The sequence below is a fragment of the Oncorhynchus tshawytscha genome, unplaced genomic scaffold (genome assembly GCF_018296145.1).
Source record: "Oncorhynchus tshawytscha isolate Ot180627B unplaced genomic scaffold, Otsh_v2.0 Un_contig_6853_pilon_pilon, whole genome shotgun sequence".
Lineage (NCBI taxonomy): Eukaryota > Metazoa > Chordata > Actinopteri > Salmoniformes > Salmonidae > Oncorhynchus > Oncorhynchus tshawytscha.
The window spans coordinates 57,501-69,941 of NW_024608612.1; the positions used below are offsets into that span (position 1 = coordinate 57,501).

The 12,441-nt window shown below is 46.9% G+C and overlaps 1 protein-coding gene across 1 annotated transcript in view; it reads right to left on the minus strand.

Annotated features, from left to right (window-relative positions):
• The window catches only part of rgs9a (regulator of G protein signaling 9a), a 23,968-nt gene extending 14,391 nt beyond the window's left edge, over window positions 1–9,577 (minus strand). The window contains exons 1-6 of the mRNA XM_042313428.1: window positions 9,394–9,577; window positions 9,015–9,290; window positions 5,493–5,551; window positions 3,655–3,731; window positions 2,856–2,937; window positions 1,088–1,150 (exon numbers count right to left, since the gene is read on the minus strand). Of these exons, the coding sequence (XP_042169362.1) occupies window positions 1,088–1,150; window positions 2,856–2,937; window positions 3,655–3,731; window positions 5,493–5,551; window positions 9,015–9,290; window positions 9,394–9,577 (741 nt within the window). The remainder of the gene's footprint in view (window positions 1–1,087; window positions 1,151–2,855; window positions 2,938–3,654; window positions 3,732–5,492; window positions 5,552–9,014; window positions 9,291–9,393) is intronic.
• Window positions 9,578–12,441: the final 2,864 nt, after the last annotated feature.

The window sequence follows — 12,441 nt, forward strand, 5'->3', positions numbered from 1 at the left end:
TCTGCATGGGCACAACCCCCCATGATCTGCATGGGATAACCCCCCACCCCCGATCTGCATGGGCACAAACGACCCCACATTATACGATCTGCATGGGCAAAGCCCCCCAACCCCTGATCTGCATGGGCACATGTTCGGAGGTCTCAGGTGAAGAAATGAAGCAGTGCTTTCACCCAATCCTGATGAATCCAAATAACCAGTGTAAACCCAGAAAACTGAATGAATACTGCTGGTTATCACGTATCCTATTCAGTCCTGGCAGAATCTGACATGAGATTTACATTATGACACCTCCTACCACCTCTCAATGTAGCTCCACCCCTTTGAATGGGCAAACTCTTTTTATTTCAACCTCAAACCAGGAAGTCCAAATTAAATCCTATTGAGATAACAAGGATGCTTCCCAAACGACAACACATTATACACTGTTCCACCACCCAAAGGACATCCCTGTGTACAAAACATTAGGAACACCTGCTCTTTCCATGACAGACTGACCAGGTGAAGACATGATCCCTTATTGATGTCACTTGTTGAATCCACTTCAATCAGTGTAGATGAAGGGGAGGAGACCTGGTTAAAGCCAGCATCCCTTTTAAGCCTTGAAACAATTGAGACATGGATGTGTATGTGTTCCATTCAGTGGGTGAATGGGCAACACACATTTAAGTGAGTCAACATGGGCCAGCATCCCTGTGGTGCCAACACCTTTAGAGTCAACATGGGCCAGCATCCCTGGGTTTTTCACACTCAACACCTTGTGTAGTCAAGAATGGGCCAGCATCCCAAAGGACATCCGCCACTTGACACCTTGCAGAGTCAACATGGGCCAGCATCCCTGTGGAACGCTTTCAACACCTTGTAGAGTCAACATGGGCCAGCATCCCTGTGGAACACTTTCAACACCTTGTAGAGTTCATGCCCTGACGAATTGAGGCTGTTCTGAGGGCAAAGGAAGGGGGCAACTCAATATCAGGAAGGTGTCCTTGATGTTTTGTACACTCAGTGTATAATGTACAGGGTGAATTTGGGACCCACTCTGTTTTCCAAAGGAAATGTCTCAGAGAGCACAGTACTCACCTGTTACCTCCTCTGCATTGGGGTCAATGAGACGGTCCAGACCATAGTCCATGGCACTGTGTGTCCGACGCTGTGGACACAACAAGCACCTGTTTAGTCAGTCTGATGTGCTGTAACTCAACATATTATCTCCAGAGTCTGGAGCACAGACCCCTGGGTAAGGAACTGGAGCACAGACCCCTGGGTAAGGAACTGGAGCACAGACCCCTGGGTAAGGAACTGGAGCACAGACCCCTAGGTAAGGAACTGGAGCACAGACCCCTGGGTAAGGAACTGAGGCACAGACCCCTGGGTAAGGAACTGAAGCACAGACACCTGGGTAAGGAACTGAGGCACAGACCCCTGGGTAAGGAACTGGAGCACAGACCCCTGGGTAAGGAACTGAGGCACAGATCCCTGGGGAAGGAACTGGAGCACAGACCCCTGGGTAAGGAACTGGAGCACAGACCCCTGGGTAAGGAACTGGAGCACAGACCCCTGGGTAAGGAACTGGAGCACAGACCCCTGGGTAAGGAACTGGAGCACAGACCCCTGGGTAAGGAACTGAGGCACAGACCCTGGGTAAGGAACTGAGGCACAGACCCCTGGGTAAGGAACTGGAGCACAGACCCTGGGTAAGGAACTGGAGCACAGACCCCTGGGTAAGGAACTGGAGCACAGACCCCTGGGTAAGGAACTGGAGCACAGACCCCTGGGTAAGGAACTGGAGCACAGACCCCTGGGTAAGGAACTGGATGAGCATACCGATGTTTTCCAAACAGATCTGGCACCAACATCCTCAATCATTTTTCATTTTGAACGAGAACATTATATTACTTGTATTTAATAGTTTTTTATTTAACCCTTATTAAGTTGACTGAGAACACATTCTCATTTACAGCAACGTCCTGGGGAATAGTTAGAGGGGAGAGGAGGGGGGATGAATGAACCAATAGGAAGCTACTTGAACACGCTCCAACTCCTTTCTGCCTCTAATTGGTCCTTTTGGAAGTTTTTCCTAGTAAACCTATTTTGTTGGATTTTCCTCAGTGTTGTCAAGCAGCCCTCCTAGTTTCCTGCTGCAGCGTGGAGGCCTACCTGAACTGAGTAACAGGTTTGATTTTTTTTTGTCATAGAGGTCATAGATTTTTTTTTTTTAGGGGTCTCATTCAGGTCTCATTCAGGTCTCATTCAGGTCTCATTAGAGGTCTCATTCAGGTCTCATTCAGGTCTCATAGGGGTCTCATTCAGGTCTCATAGAGGTCTCATTCAGGTCTCATAGAGGTCTCATTCAGGTCTCATTCAGGTCTCATTCAGGTCTCAGGTCTCATAGAGGTCTCATTCAGGTTTCATTCAAGTCTCATAGAGGTCTCATTCAGGTCTAATTGAGGTCTACAGACTTAGAGGAGGGAAGATGTGACCTGATATAGTTCCTATGTGATGCGTATTAACACTAGTGGGTGATAAAACTATCACTGGAGTATTCTGCGTAGGGATATGACCGTGAACTTAACTTGTCATTAGTCATGTGGCCGTTTAGCAGAGACGCCCCATTGTAGTCCCTAGTCAAGTGAGTTCCACAGTAAATAACATAAAAGGATACACTTGCCTCCTAAGGTGTTTACTACCACATCAGACTTTACGGAGGGGTCAGAGTAAATTCCATCCCGAAACAGAGTCACGGTGAATGGAGAGAGAGCGGGACTAGTCGCTATGGAGCTCATAGGCTGACAGCAACCATATCCTGTCCTTGTGGATACACACACACACAAACACTTTGGTGGGTCTGTACTCACTGGTGGCCTGTGTACTATCCAGTAGGCTCTCTCCTGACAGTCCAACACCACTCTGTCTGGCTTCTTCCTCTCTTTATTAGCCCTGACAGACAGACAGACAGACACACAGACACACAGACAGACAGACAGACAGACAGACAGACAGACAGACAGACAGACAGACAGACAGACAGACAGACAGACAGACAGACAGACAGACAGACAGACAGACAGACAGACAGACAGACAGACAGACAGGACAGACAGACAGACATGGGAGACAGTGGGAGACAGACAGACATGGGTGACAGACAGACATGGGAGACAGACAAACAGACAGACATGGGAGACAGACAAACAGACAGACATGGGAGAGACAGGCAGACAGGAGACAGAAACAGACAGACAGACAGACAGGAGACAGAAACAGTCAGAACACATATCGGAGAAACAGACAGGGGAAAGGAGGTAGATACAGGAGACAAAGAGAGACGGGTCACTATTGAATTACACCTGGTCTTGGGGACCCACAAGGTGTGCAGGCTTTTATTCATCCAAGCACTAACACATCTGATTCAAATAATCACACAGTTCTTGATTAGGTCAATCAGACATGTTAATGCTGGTCTGAATCATCACACAGTTCTTGATTAGGTCAATCAGACATGTTAATGCTGGTCTGAATCATTACACAGCTCTTGATTAGGTCAATCAGACATGTTAATGCTGGTCTGGATCAAAAGCCTGCACAGTGTGTGGGTCCCTACCAACACATAAACAGCGGTCTAATCCAGTCTTCAGAGAACATAAGGTTACATACTTGTACTGCTCTGTAGCCTGCATCACGATGAAATCCCACTTGGGGTTCATCCATTTGTGGAGATTGTCGTAGTGTTGCTGTTGAAAACAACAGATATTTGGCTAAAATAACTAAAAGTCAAATAGTTACGACGACAAAATCCCCTGACTCTAAAACAACAGATATATGTGTAAAGAAATGTCTATCTCCTCCATCTTGCTTAGGAACCCCCAGAAAACAGAATATAACCAACACCAGCCCTTAAACCACCATTATAGCCCTATGGGTGAGACAGCTACTGTACCTGACATTAACATGTTAGTCATTTAGCAGACGCTCTTATCCAGAGATAGCTAGCTGAGACAACAGCATATCACTGTCGTAGTAAGTGGGATTTATTTAAGATGTGCATCCCCCACCCGTAGTACCTGCTCATAGGGCTCCAGCATCCCCCCACCCATAGTACCTGCTCATAGGGCTCCAGCATCCCCCTGCCGTAGTACCTGCTCATAGGGCTCCAGCATCCCCCCACCCGTAGTACCTGCTCATTGGGCTCCAGCATCCCCCCCCACCCGTAGTACCTGCTCATAGGGCTCCAGCATCCCCCCACCCGTAGTACCTGCTCATAGGGCTCCAGCATCCCCCCCCACCCATAGTACCTGCTCTGGACTCACCCCCCCCATAGTACCTGCTCATAGGGCTCCAGCACCCCCCACCCGTAGTACCTGCTCATAGGGCTCCACCCCCCACCCGTAGTACCTGCTCATAGGGCTCCACCCCCCCCACCCCCCACCCGTAGTACCTGCTCTCCACCCCCACCCGTAGTAGGGCTCCACCCCCACCCGTAGTACCTGCTCATAGGGCTCCACCCCCCCCCACCCGTAGTACCTGCTCATAGGGCTCCACCCCCCCACCCGTAGTACCTGCTCATAGGGCTCCACCCCCCACCCATAGTACCTGCTCATAGGGCTCCACCCCCCACCCATAGTACCTGCTCATAGGGCTCCAGCACCCCCTCCCCCACCCATAGTACTCTAGGGCTCATAGGGCTACCCCCTCCCCACCCCCTGCTCATAGTACCTGCTCATAGGGCTCCAGCACCCCCCACCCATAGTACCTGCTCATAGGGCCCAGGGCTCCAGCCCCCCCCCGTAGTACCTGCTCATAGGGCTCCAGCATCCCCCCACCCATAGTACCTGCTCATAGGGCTCCAGCATCCCCCCACCCGTAGTACCTGCTCATAGGGCTCCAGCATCCCCCCCACCCATAGTACCTGCTCATAGGACTCCCCTCCCCCCCATAGTACCTGCTCATAGGGCTCCAGCACCCCCCACCCGTAGTACCTGCTCATAGGGCTCCAGCACCCCCCACCCGTAGTACCTGCTCATAGGGCTCCAGCATCCCCCCACCCGTAGTACCTGCTCATAGGGCTCCAGCATCCCCCCCCACCCGTAGTACCTGCTCATAGGGCTCCATCCCCCCACCCGTAGTACCTGCTCATAGGGCTCCAGCCCCCCCACCCGTAGTACCTGCTCATAGGGCTCCAGCACCCCCCCCCCCCCCGTAGTACCTGCTCATAGGGCTCCACCTGCTCATAGGGCTCCCCCCCCACCCGTAGTACCTGCTCATAGGGCTCCACCCCCCCCCCCCCACCCATAGTACCTGCTCATAGGGCTCCAGCACCCCCCCACCCATAGTACCTGCTCATAGGGCTCCAGCCCCCCCATAGTAGTACCTGCTCATAGGGCTCCAGCTCCAGCACCCCCACCCATAGTACCTGCTCATAGGGCTCCACCCCCCCCCCCCGTAGTACCTGCTCATAGGGCTCCAGCATCCATAGGCCCCCCCACCAGTAGTACCTGCTCATAGGGCTCCAGCATCCCCTTCTTCCGGATGTTTCTCCTGGCCAGATAGACGGCTTTAGGGAGACAGAGGGGAAGTATACGACACGTTATTTACCACATCTTTACCTCCGCCTGGTGCAGAAAACTGGGCCAATACATCATCAGCTTGTCTACGTGAGAACATGTGACTCTGAATGTTTATTGTGTCACTATCTGAACATGTGACTCAGAATGTTATTGTGTCACTATCTGAACATGTGACCGGAATGTTTATTGTGTCACTATCTGAACATGTGACCCAGAATGTTTATTGTGTCACTATCTGAACATGTGACCCAGAATGTTTATTGTGTCACTATCTGAACATGTGACCCAGAATGTTTATTGTGTCACTATCTGAACATGTGACCCAGAATGTTTATTGTGTCACTATCTGAACATGTGACCCAGAATGTTTATTGTGTCACTATCTGAACATGTGACTCAGAATGTTATTGTGTCACTATCTGAACATGTGACTCAGAATGTTATTGTGTCACTATCTGAACATGTGACTTGGAATGTTATTGTGTCACTATCTGAACATGTGACCAGAATGTTTATTGTGTCACTATCTGAACATGTGACTCAGAATGTTTATTGTGTCACTATCTGAACATGTGACCCAGAATGTTTATTGTGTCACTATCTGAACATGTGACTCAGAATGTTATTGTGTCACTATCTGAACATGTGACTCAGAATGTTATTGTGTCACTATCTGAACATGTGACTCAATGTTATTGTGTCACTATCTGAACATGTGACTCGGAATGTTATTGTGTCACTATCTGAACATGTGACTCAGAATGTTATTGTGTCACTATCTGAACATGTGACTCAGAATGTTATTGTGTCACTATCTGAACATGTGACTCAGAATGTTATTGTGTCACTATCTGAACATGTGACTCAGAATGTTATTGTGTCACTATCTGAACATGTGACTCAGAATGTTATTGTGTCACTATCTGAACTAGCTGGAACAACAGTCACACTAAGAAGTAGCTGACAGGTTAAAAACAGGTGTCATTGAAACGCTGACGATTCATGTTTTTTTTTTCAATCCACAATCTGGATCCCTCCACAGCCTCAGAGGATCTAGATACTTTCCCTAACCTCTCTGGATTACAAACAAATTGTGATAAGTGTACTATATTACATATTGGATCACTAAAAATATATATAACTTTTACATTACCGTGTAGTTTACCAATAAAATGGTCTGACGGTGAAGTTGACATACTCGGTATTCATATCCCGAAAGAAAGAAGTTCTCACTACAATAATACATTTTAATAGAAAGTTAGCAAAAATAGATAAGATGCTGCTACCATGGAAAGGAAAATACCTGTCTATTTGTGAAAAAAAAATCGCCCTGATCAACTCTTTAGTCAGATCCCAGTTTACCCTGATTAACTCCTTTAGTCATATCCCAGTTTACCTTGATTAACTCTTTAGTCATATCCCAGTTTACCTATTTGCTTATGGTCTTGCCTACACCTAGTGACCTGTTATTTAAATTATATGAGCAAAAAATATTTAATTTTATTTGGAAGAGGAAGCCAGAATTAAATGGGCCTATTTATATAATAAATATGAAATTATAAATATTAAAGCATTAGATCTCTCACTAAAGGCTTCAGTCATACAAAAGTTATACTTAAATCTGAACTGGTTCTCTAGCAGATTAGTAAGAATGTCTCACCCCATGTTCAAGAATGACCTTTCCCCTTTATTCAGACTTCAACTTCTCACTTTCGGTTATTTGAAAATGAAATAATCTCCAAAATATTGCTATTTTTAAAACAAGCCATAGAAAGTTGGTTGCAATTTCAGGTTAATCCACCAGAAAAGACAGAACAAATCAAACAACAAATATTATGGTTAAACTCAAATATAGTAATTTTTTTTGAGAATAAAAAAAAAAAGGTAGAGTCTTTGTAAATTATATCATAAATAGGACACAGCTAACATAAATATATGGAAATATTTGCTCTACCCAAAATTACAACCAACTAATTGCAGCATTAATGCAAAAATGGAAGAGGCAATTGGAAGGAGAAAAAGTCAGGAAGTTGTCTGTCGGCCCTGCATTAAAGACCAACATTGGTTAAAAAAAATTGTGATAAATAAAAAAAAGTGGACCAGTTTCACTTATTAAGGACCAAAACATTGACAGCTGTGCCATAGAGACCGCTAAATAATTGGGAAGAGATGTTCAATCTACTGACTCCATGTCACAGTGATACACAAAACAATGCTGGATTAAAACTTTGAGTTTTTCCATTTTTATATAAAATTCTTGCAACCAATAGAATGTCTTATACAGTGGGGCAAAAAAAACGATTTAGTCAGCCACCAATTGTGCAAGTTCTCCCACTTAAAAAGATGAGAGGCCTGTAATTTCCATCATAGGTAAGTACACTTCAACTATGGCAGACAAAATGAGAAAAAAATAACATTGTAGGATTTTTAATGAATTTATTTGCAGATTGTGGTGGAAAATAAGTATTTGGTCACCTACAAACAAGCAAGATTTCTGGCTCTCACAGACCTGTACCTTCTTCTTTAAGAGGCTCCTCTGTCCTCCACTCGTTACCTGTATTAATGGCACCTGTTTGAACTTGTTATCAGTATAAAGACACCTGTCCACAACCTCAAACAGTCACGTCTGGGACCTTTTGGATCGGAGGTTGAGGGCTAGGGACATTCCCCCAGAAATGTCTGGGAACTTGCAGTTGCCTTGGTGGAAGAGTGGGGTAACATCTCAAAGCAAGAACTGTCAAATCTGGTGCAGTCCATGAGGAGGAGATGCACTGCAGTACTTAATGCAGCTGGTGGCCACACCAGATACTGACTGTTACTTTTGAATTTGACCCTCCTTTGTTCAGGGGACACAATATTCCATTTCTGTTAGTCATATGTCTGTGGAACTTGTTCAGTTTATGTCTCAGTTGTTGAATCTTGTTATGTTCATACAAATATTTACACGTTAAGTTTGCTTAAAATATTTTGGTTAGGCCAGGGTGTGACTAGAGTGGGCATTCTATGTTTTCTATTTCTTTGTTGTTTGGCCGGGTGTGGTTCTCAATCAGAGGCAGCTGTCTATCGTTGTCTCTGATTGAGAACCATACTTCGGTAGCTTTTTCCAACATGGGTTTTGTGGGTAGTTGTTTTGTGTCTTTCTGCACCAGACAGAACTGTTTTGGTTTTTGTTCATTCTCTTTGTTATTTTGGTTAATCAGTGTTCAGTTCTTTTAATAAAAGATGAACACGTACTGCACCTTGGTCCTCCACTCCTTCCAACAGCTGTTACAGATAGATTGTGGCTTCTATCTGCAGTATTGAAGCTGATCTACACACTCATTTATTATGTGTTTAAATACATACAAATAAGTATCTGACAGTAACTGGACATTCACTCTCCTTTCACTACAGAAGATAAACCCACCATAGTCTATGTCCTCAGCGGGCCACTACAGAAGATAAACCCACCATAGTCTATGTCCCCAGAGGGGCCACTACAGAAGATAAACCCACCATAGTCTATGTCCTCAGAGGGGCCACTACAGAAGATAAACCCACCATAGTCTATGTCCTCAGAGGGGCCACTACAGAAGATAAACCCACCATAGTCTATGTCCCCAGAGGGGCCACTACAGAAGATAAACCCACCATAGTCTATGTCCCCAGAGGGGCCACTACAGAAGATAAACCCACCATAGTCTATGTCCCCAGAGGGGCCACTACAGAAGATAAACCCACCATAGTCTATGTCCCCAGAGGGCCACTACAGAAGATAAACCCACCATAGTCTATGTCCCCAGAGGGGCCACTACAGAAGCCAGTCTATGTCCCCAGAAGATAAACCCACCATAGTCTATGTCCTCAGAGGGGCCACTACAGAAGATAAACCCACCATAGTCTATGTCCCCAGAGGGGCCACTACAGAAGATAAACCCACCATAGTCTATGTCCTCAGAGGGGCCACTACAGAAGATAAACCCACCATAGTCTATGTCCTCAGAGGGGCCACTACAGAAGATAAACCCCACCATAGTCTATGTCCTCAGAGGGGCCACTACAGAAGATAAACCCACCATAGTCTATGTCCCCAGAGGGGCCACTACAGAAGATAAACCCACCATAGTCTATGTCCTCAGAGGGGCCACTACAGAAGATAACAAGACTCCCTAAATTTTATCAGCATATCGATTGCGCAACCAGGGTGGAAAGACCCTGGATCATTGTTACTCTAACTTCCGCGACGCATATAAGGCCCTGCCCCGCCCCCTTTCGGAAAAGCTGACCACGACTCCATTTTGTTGATCCCTGCCTACAGACAGAAACTAAAACAAGAAGCTCCCACGCTGAGGTCTGTCCAACGCTGGTCCGACCAAGCTGACTCCACACTCCAAGACTGCTTCCATCACGTGGACTGGGAGATGTTTCGTATTGCGTCAGACAACAACATTGACGAATACGCTGATACGGTGTGCGAGTTCATTAGAACGTGCGTTGAAGATGTCGTTCCCATAGCAACGATTAAAACATTCCCTAACCAGAAACCGTGGATTGATGGCAGCATTCGTGTGAAACTGAAGGCACGAACCACTGCTTTTAATCAGGGCAAGGTGTCTGGTAACATGGCTGAATACAAACAGTGCAGCTATTCCTCCGCAAGGCTATCAAACAAGCTAAGCGCCAGTACAGAGACAAAGTAGAATCTCAATTCAACGGCTCAGACACAAGAGGTATGTGGCAGGGTCTACAGTCAATCACGGACTACAGGAAGAAACCCAGCCCAGTCACGGACCAGGATGTCTTGCTCCCAGGCAGACTAAATAACTTTTTGCCGCTTTGAGGACAATACAGTGCCACTGACACGGCCTGCAACGGAAACATGCGGTCTCTCCTTCACTGCAGCCGAAGTGAGTAAGACATTTAAACGTGTTAACCCTCGCAAGGCTGCAGGCCCAGGCGGCATCCCCAGCCGCGCCCTCAGAGCATGCGCAGACCAGCTGGCCGGTGTGTTTACGGACATATTCAATCAATCCCTATACCAGTCTGCTGTTCCCACATGCTTCAAGAGGGCCACCATTGTTCCTGTTCCCAAGAAAGCTAAGGTAACTGAGCTAAACGACTACCGCCCGTAGCACTCCCACATCCGTCATCATGAAGTGCTTTGAGAGACTAGTCAAGGACCATATCACCTCCACCCTACCTGACACCCTTGACCCACTCCAATTTGCTTACCGCCCAAATAGGTCCACAGACGATGCAATCTCAACCACACTGCACACTGCCCTAACCCATCTGGACAAGAGGAATACCTATGTGAGAATGCTGTTCATCGACTACAGCTCGGCATTCAACACCATAGTACCCTCAAGCTCGTCATCAAGCTCGAGACCCTGGGTCTCGACCCCGCCCTGTGCAACTGGGTACTGGACTTCCTGACGGGCCGCCCCAGGTGGTGAGGGTAGGCAACAACATCTCCTCCCCGCTGATCCTCCACACTGGGGGCCCCACAAGGTGCGTTCTGAGCCCTCTCCTGTACTCCCTGTTCACCCCACGACTGCGTGGCCATGCACGCTCCAACTCAATCATCAAGTTTGCGGACGACACAACAGTGGTAGGCTTGATTACCAACAACGACGAGACGGCCTACAGGGAGGAGGTGAGGGCCCTCGGAGTGTGGTGTCAGGAAAATAACCTCACACTCAACGTCAACAAAACCAAGGAGATGATTGTGGACTTCAGAAACAGCAGAGGGGAACACCCCTATCCACATCGATGGAACAGTAGTGGAGAGGGTAAAGTTTTAAGTTCCTCGGCATACACATCACAGACAAACTGAATTGGTCCACTCACACAGACAGCATCGTGAGGAAGGCGCAGCAGCGCTCTTCAACCTCAGGAGGCTGAAGAAGGTCGGCTTGTCACCAAAAAAGCACTTCAAACTTCTACAGATGCACAATCGAGAGCATCCTGGCGGGCTGTATCACCGCCTGGTATGGCAACTGCACCGCCCCTCAACCGTAAGGCTCTCCAGAGGGTAGTGAGGTCTGCACAACGCATCACCGGGGGCAAACTACCTGCCCTCCAGGACACCTACACCACCCGATGCTACAGGAAGGCCATAAAGATCATCAAGGACATCAACCACCCGAGCCACTGCCTGTTCACCCCGCTGCCATCCAGAAGGGCGAGGTCAGTACAGGTGCATCAAAGCTAGGACCGAGAGACTGAAAAACAGCTTCTATCTCAAGGCCATCAGACTGTTAAACAGCCACCACTAACATTGAGTGGCTACATGCCAACACACTGTCAATGACACTGACTCTACTCCAGCCACTTTAATCATGGGAATCGATGGAAATGATGTAAATATATCACTAGCCACTTTAAACAATGCTACCTTATATAATGTTACTTACCCTACATTGTTCATCTCATATGCATACGTTGATACTGTACTCTATATCATCGACTGCATCCTTATGTAATACATGTATCACTAGCCACTTTAACTATGCCACTTGGTTTACATACTTATCTCATATGTATATACTGTACTCGATATCATCTACTGTATCTTGCCTATGCTGCTCTGTACCATCACTCATTCATATATCCTTATGTACATATTCTTTATCCCCTTACACTGTGTATGACAGTAGTTTTTTTTGGAATTGTTAGTTAGATTACTTGCTCGTTATTACTGCATTGTCGGAACTAGAAGCACAAGCATTTCGCTACACTCGCATTAACATCTGCTAACCATGTGTATGTGACAAATAAAATTTGATTTGATTTGATTTGTCCTCAGCGGGCCACTACAGAAGATAAACCCACCATAGTCTATGTCCCCAGAGGGGCCACTACAGAAGATAAACCCACCATAGTCTATGTCCTCAGC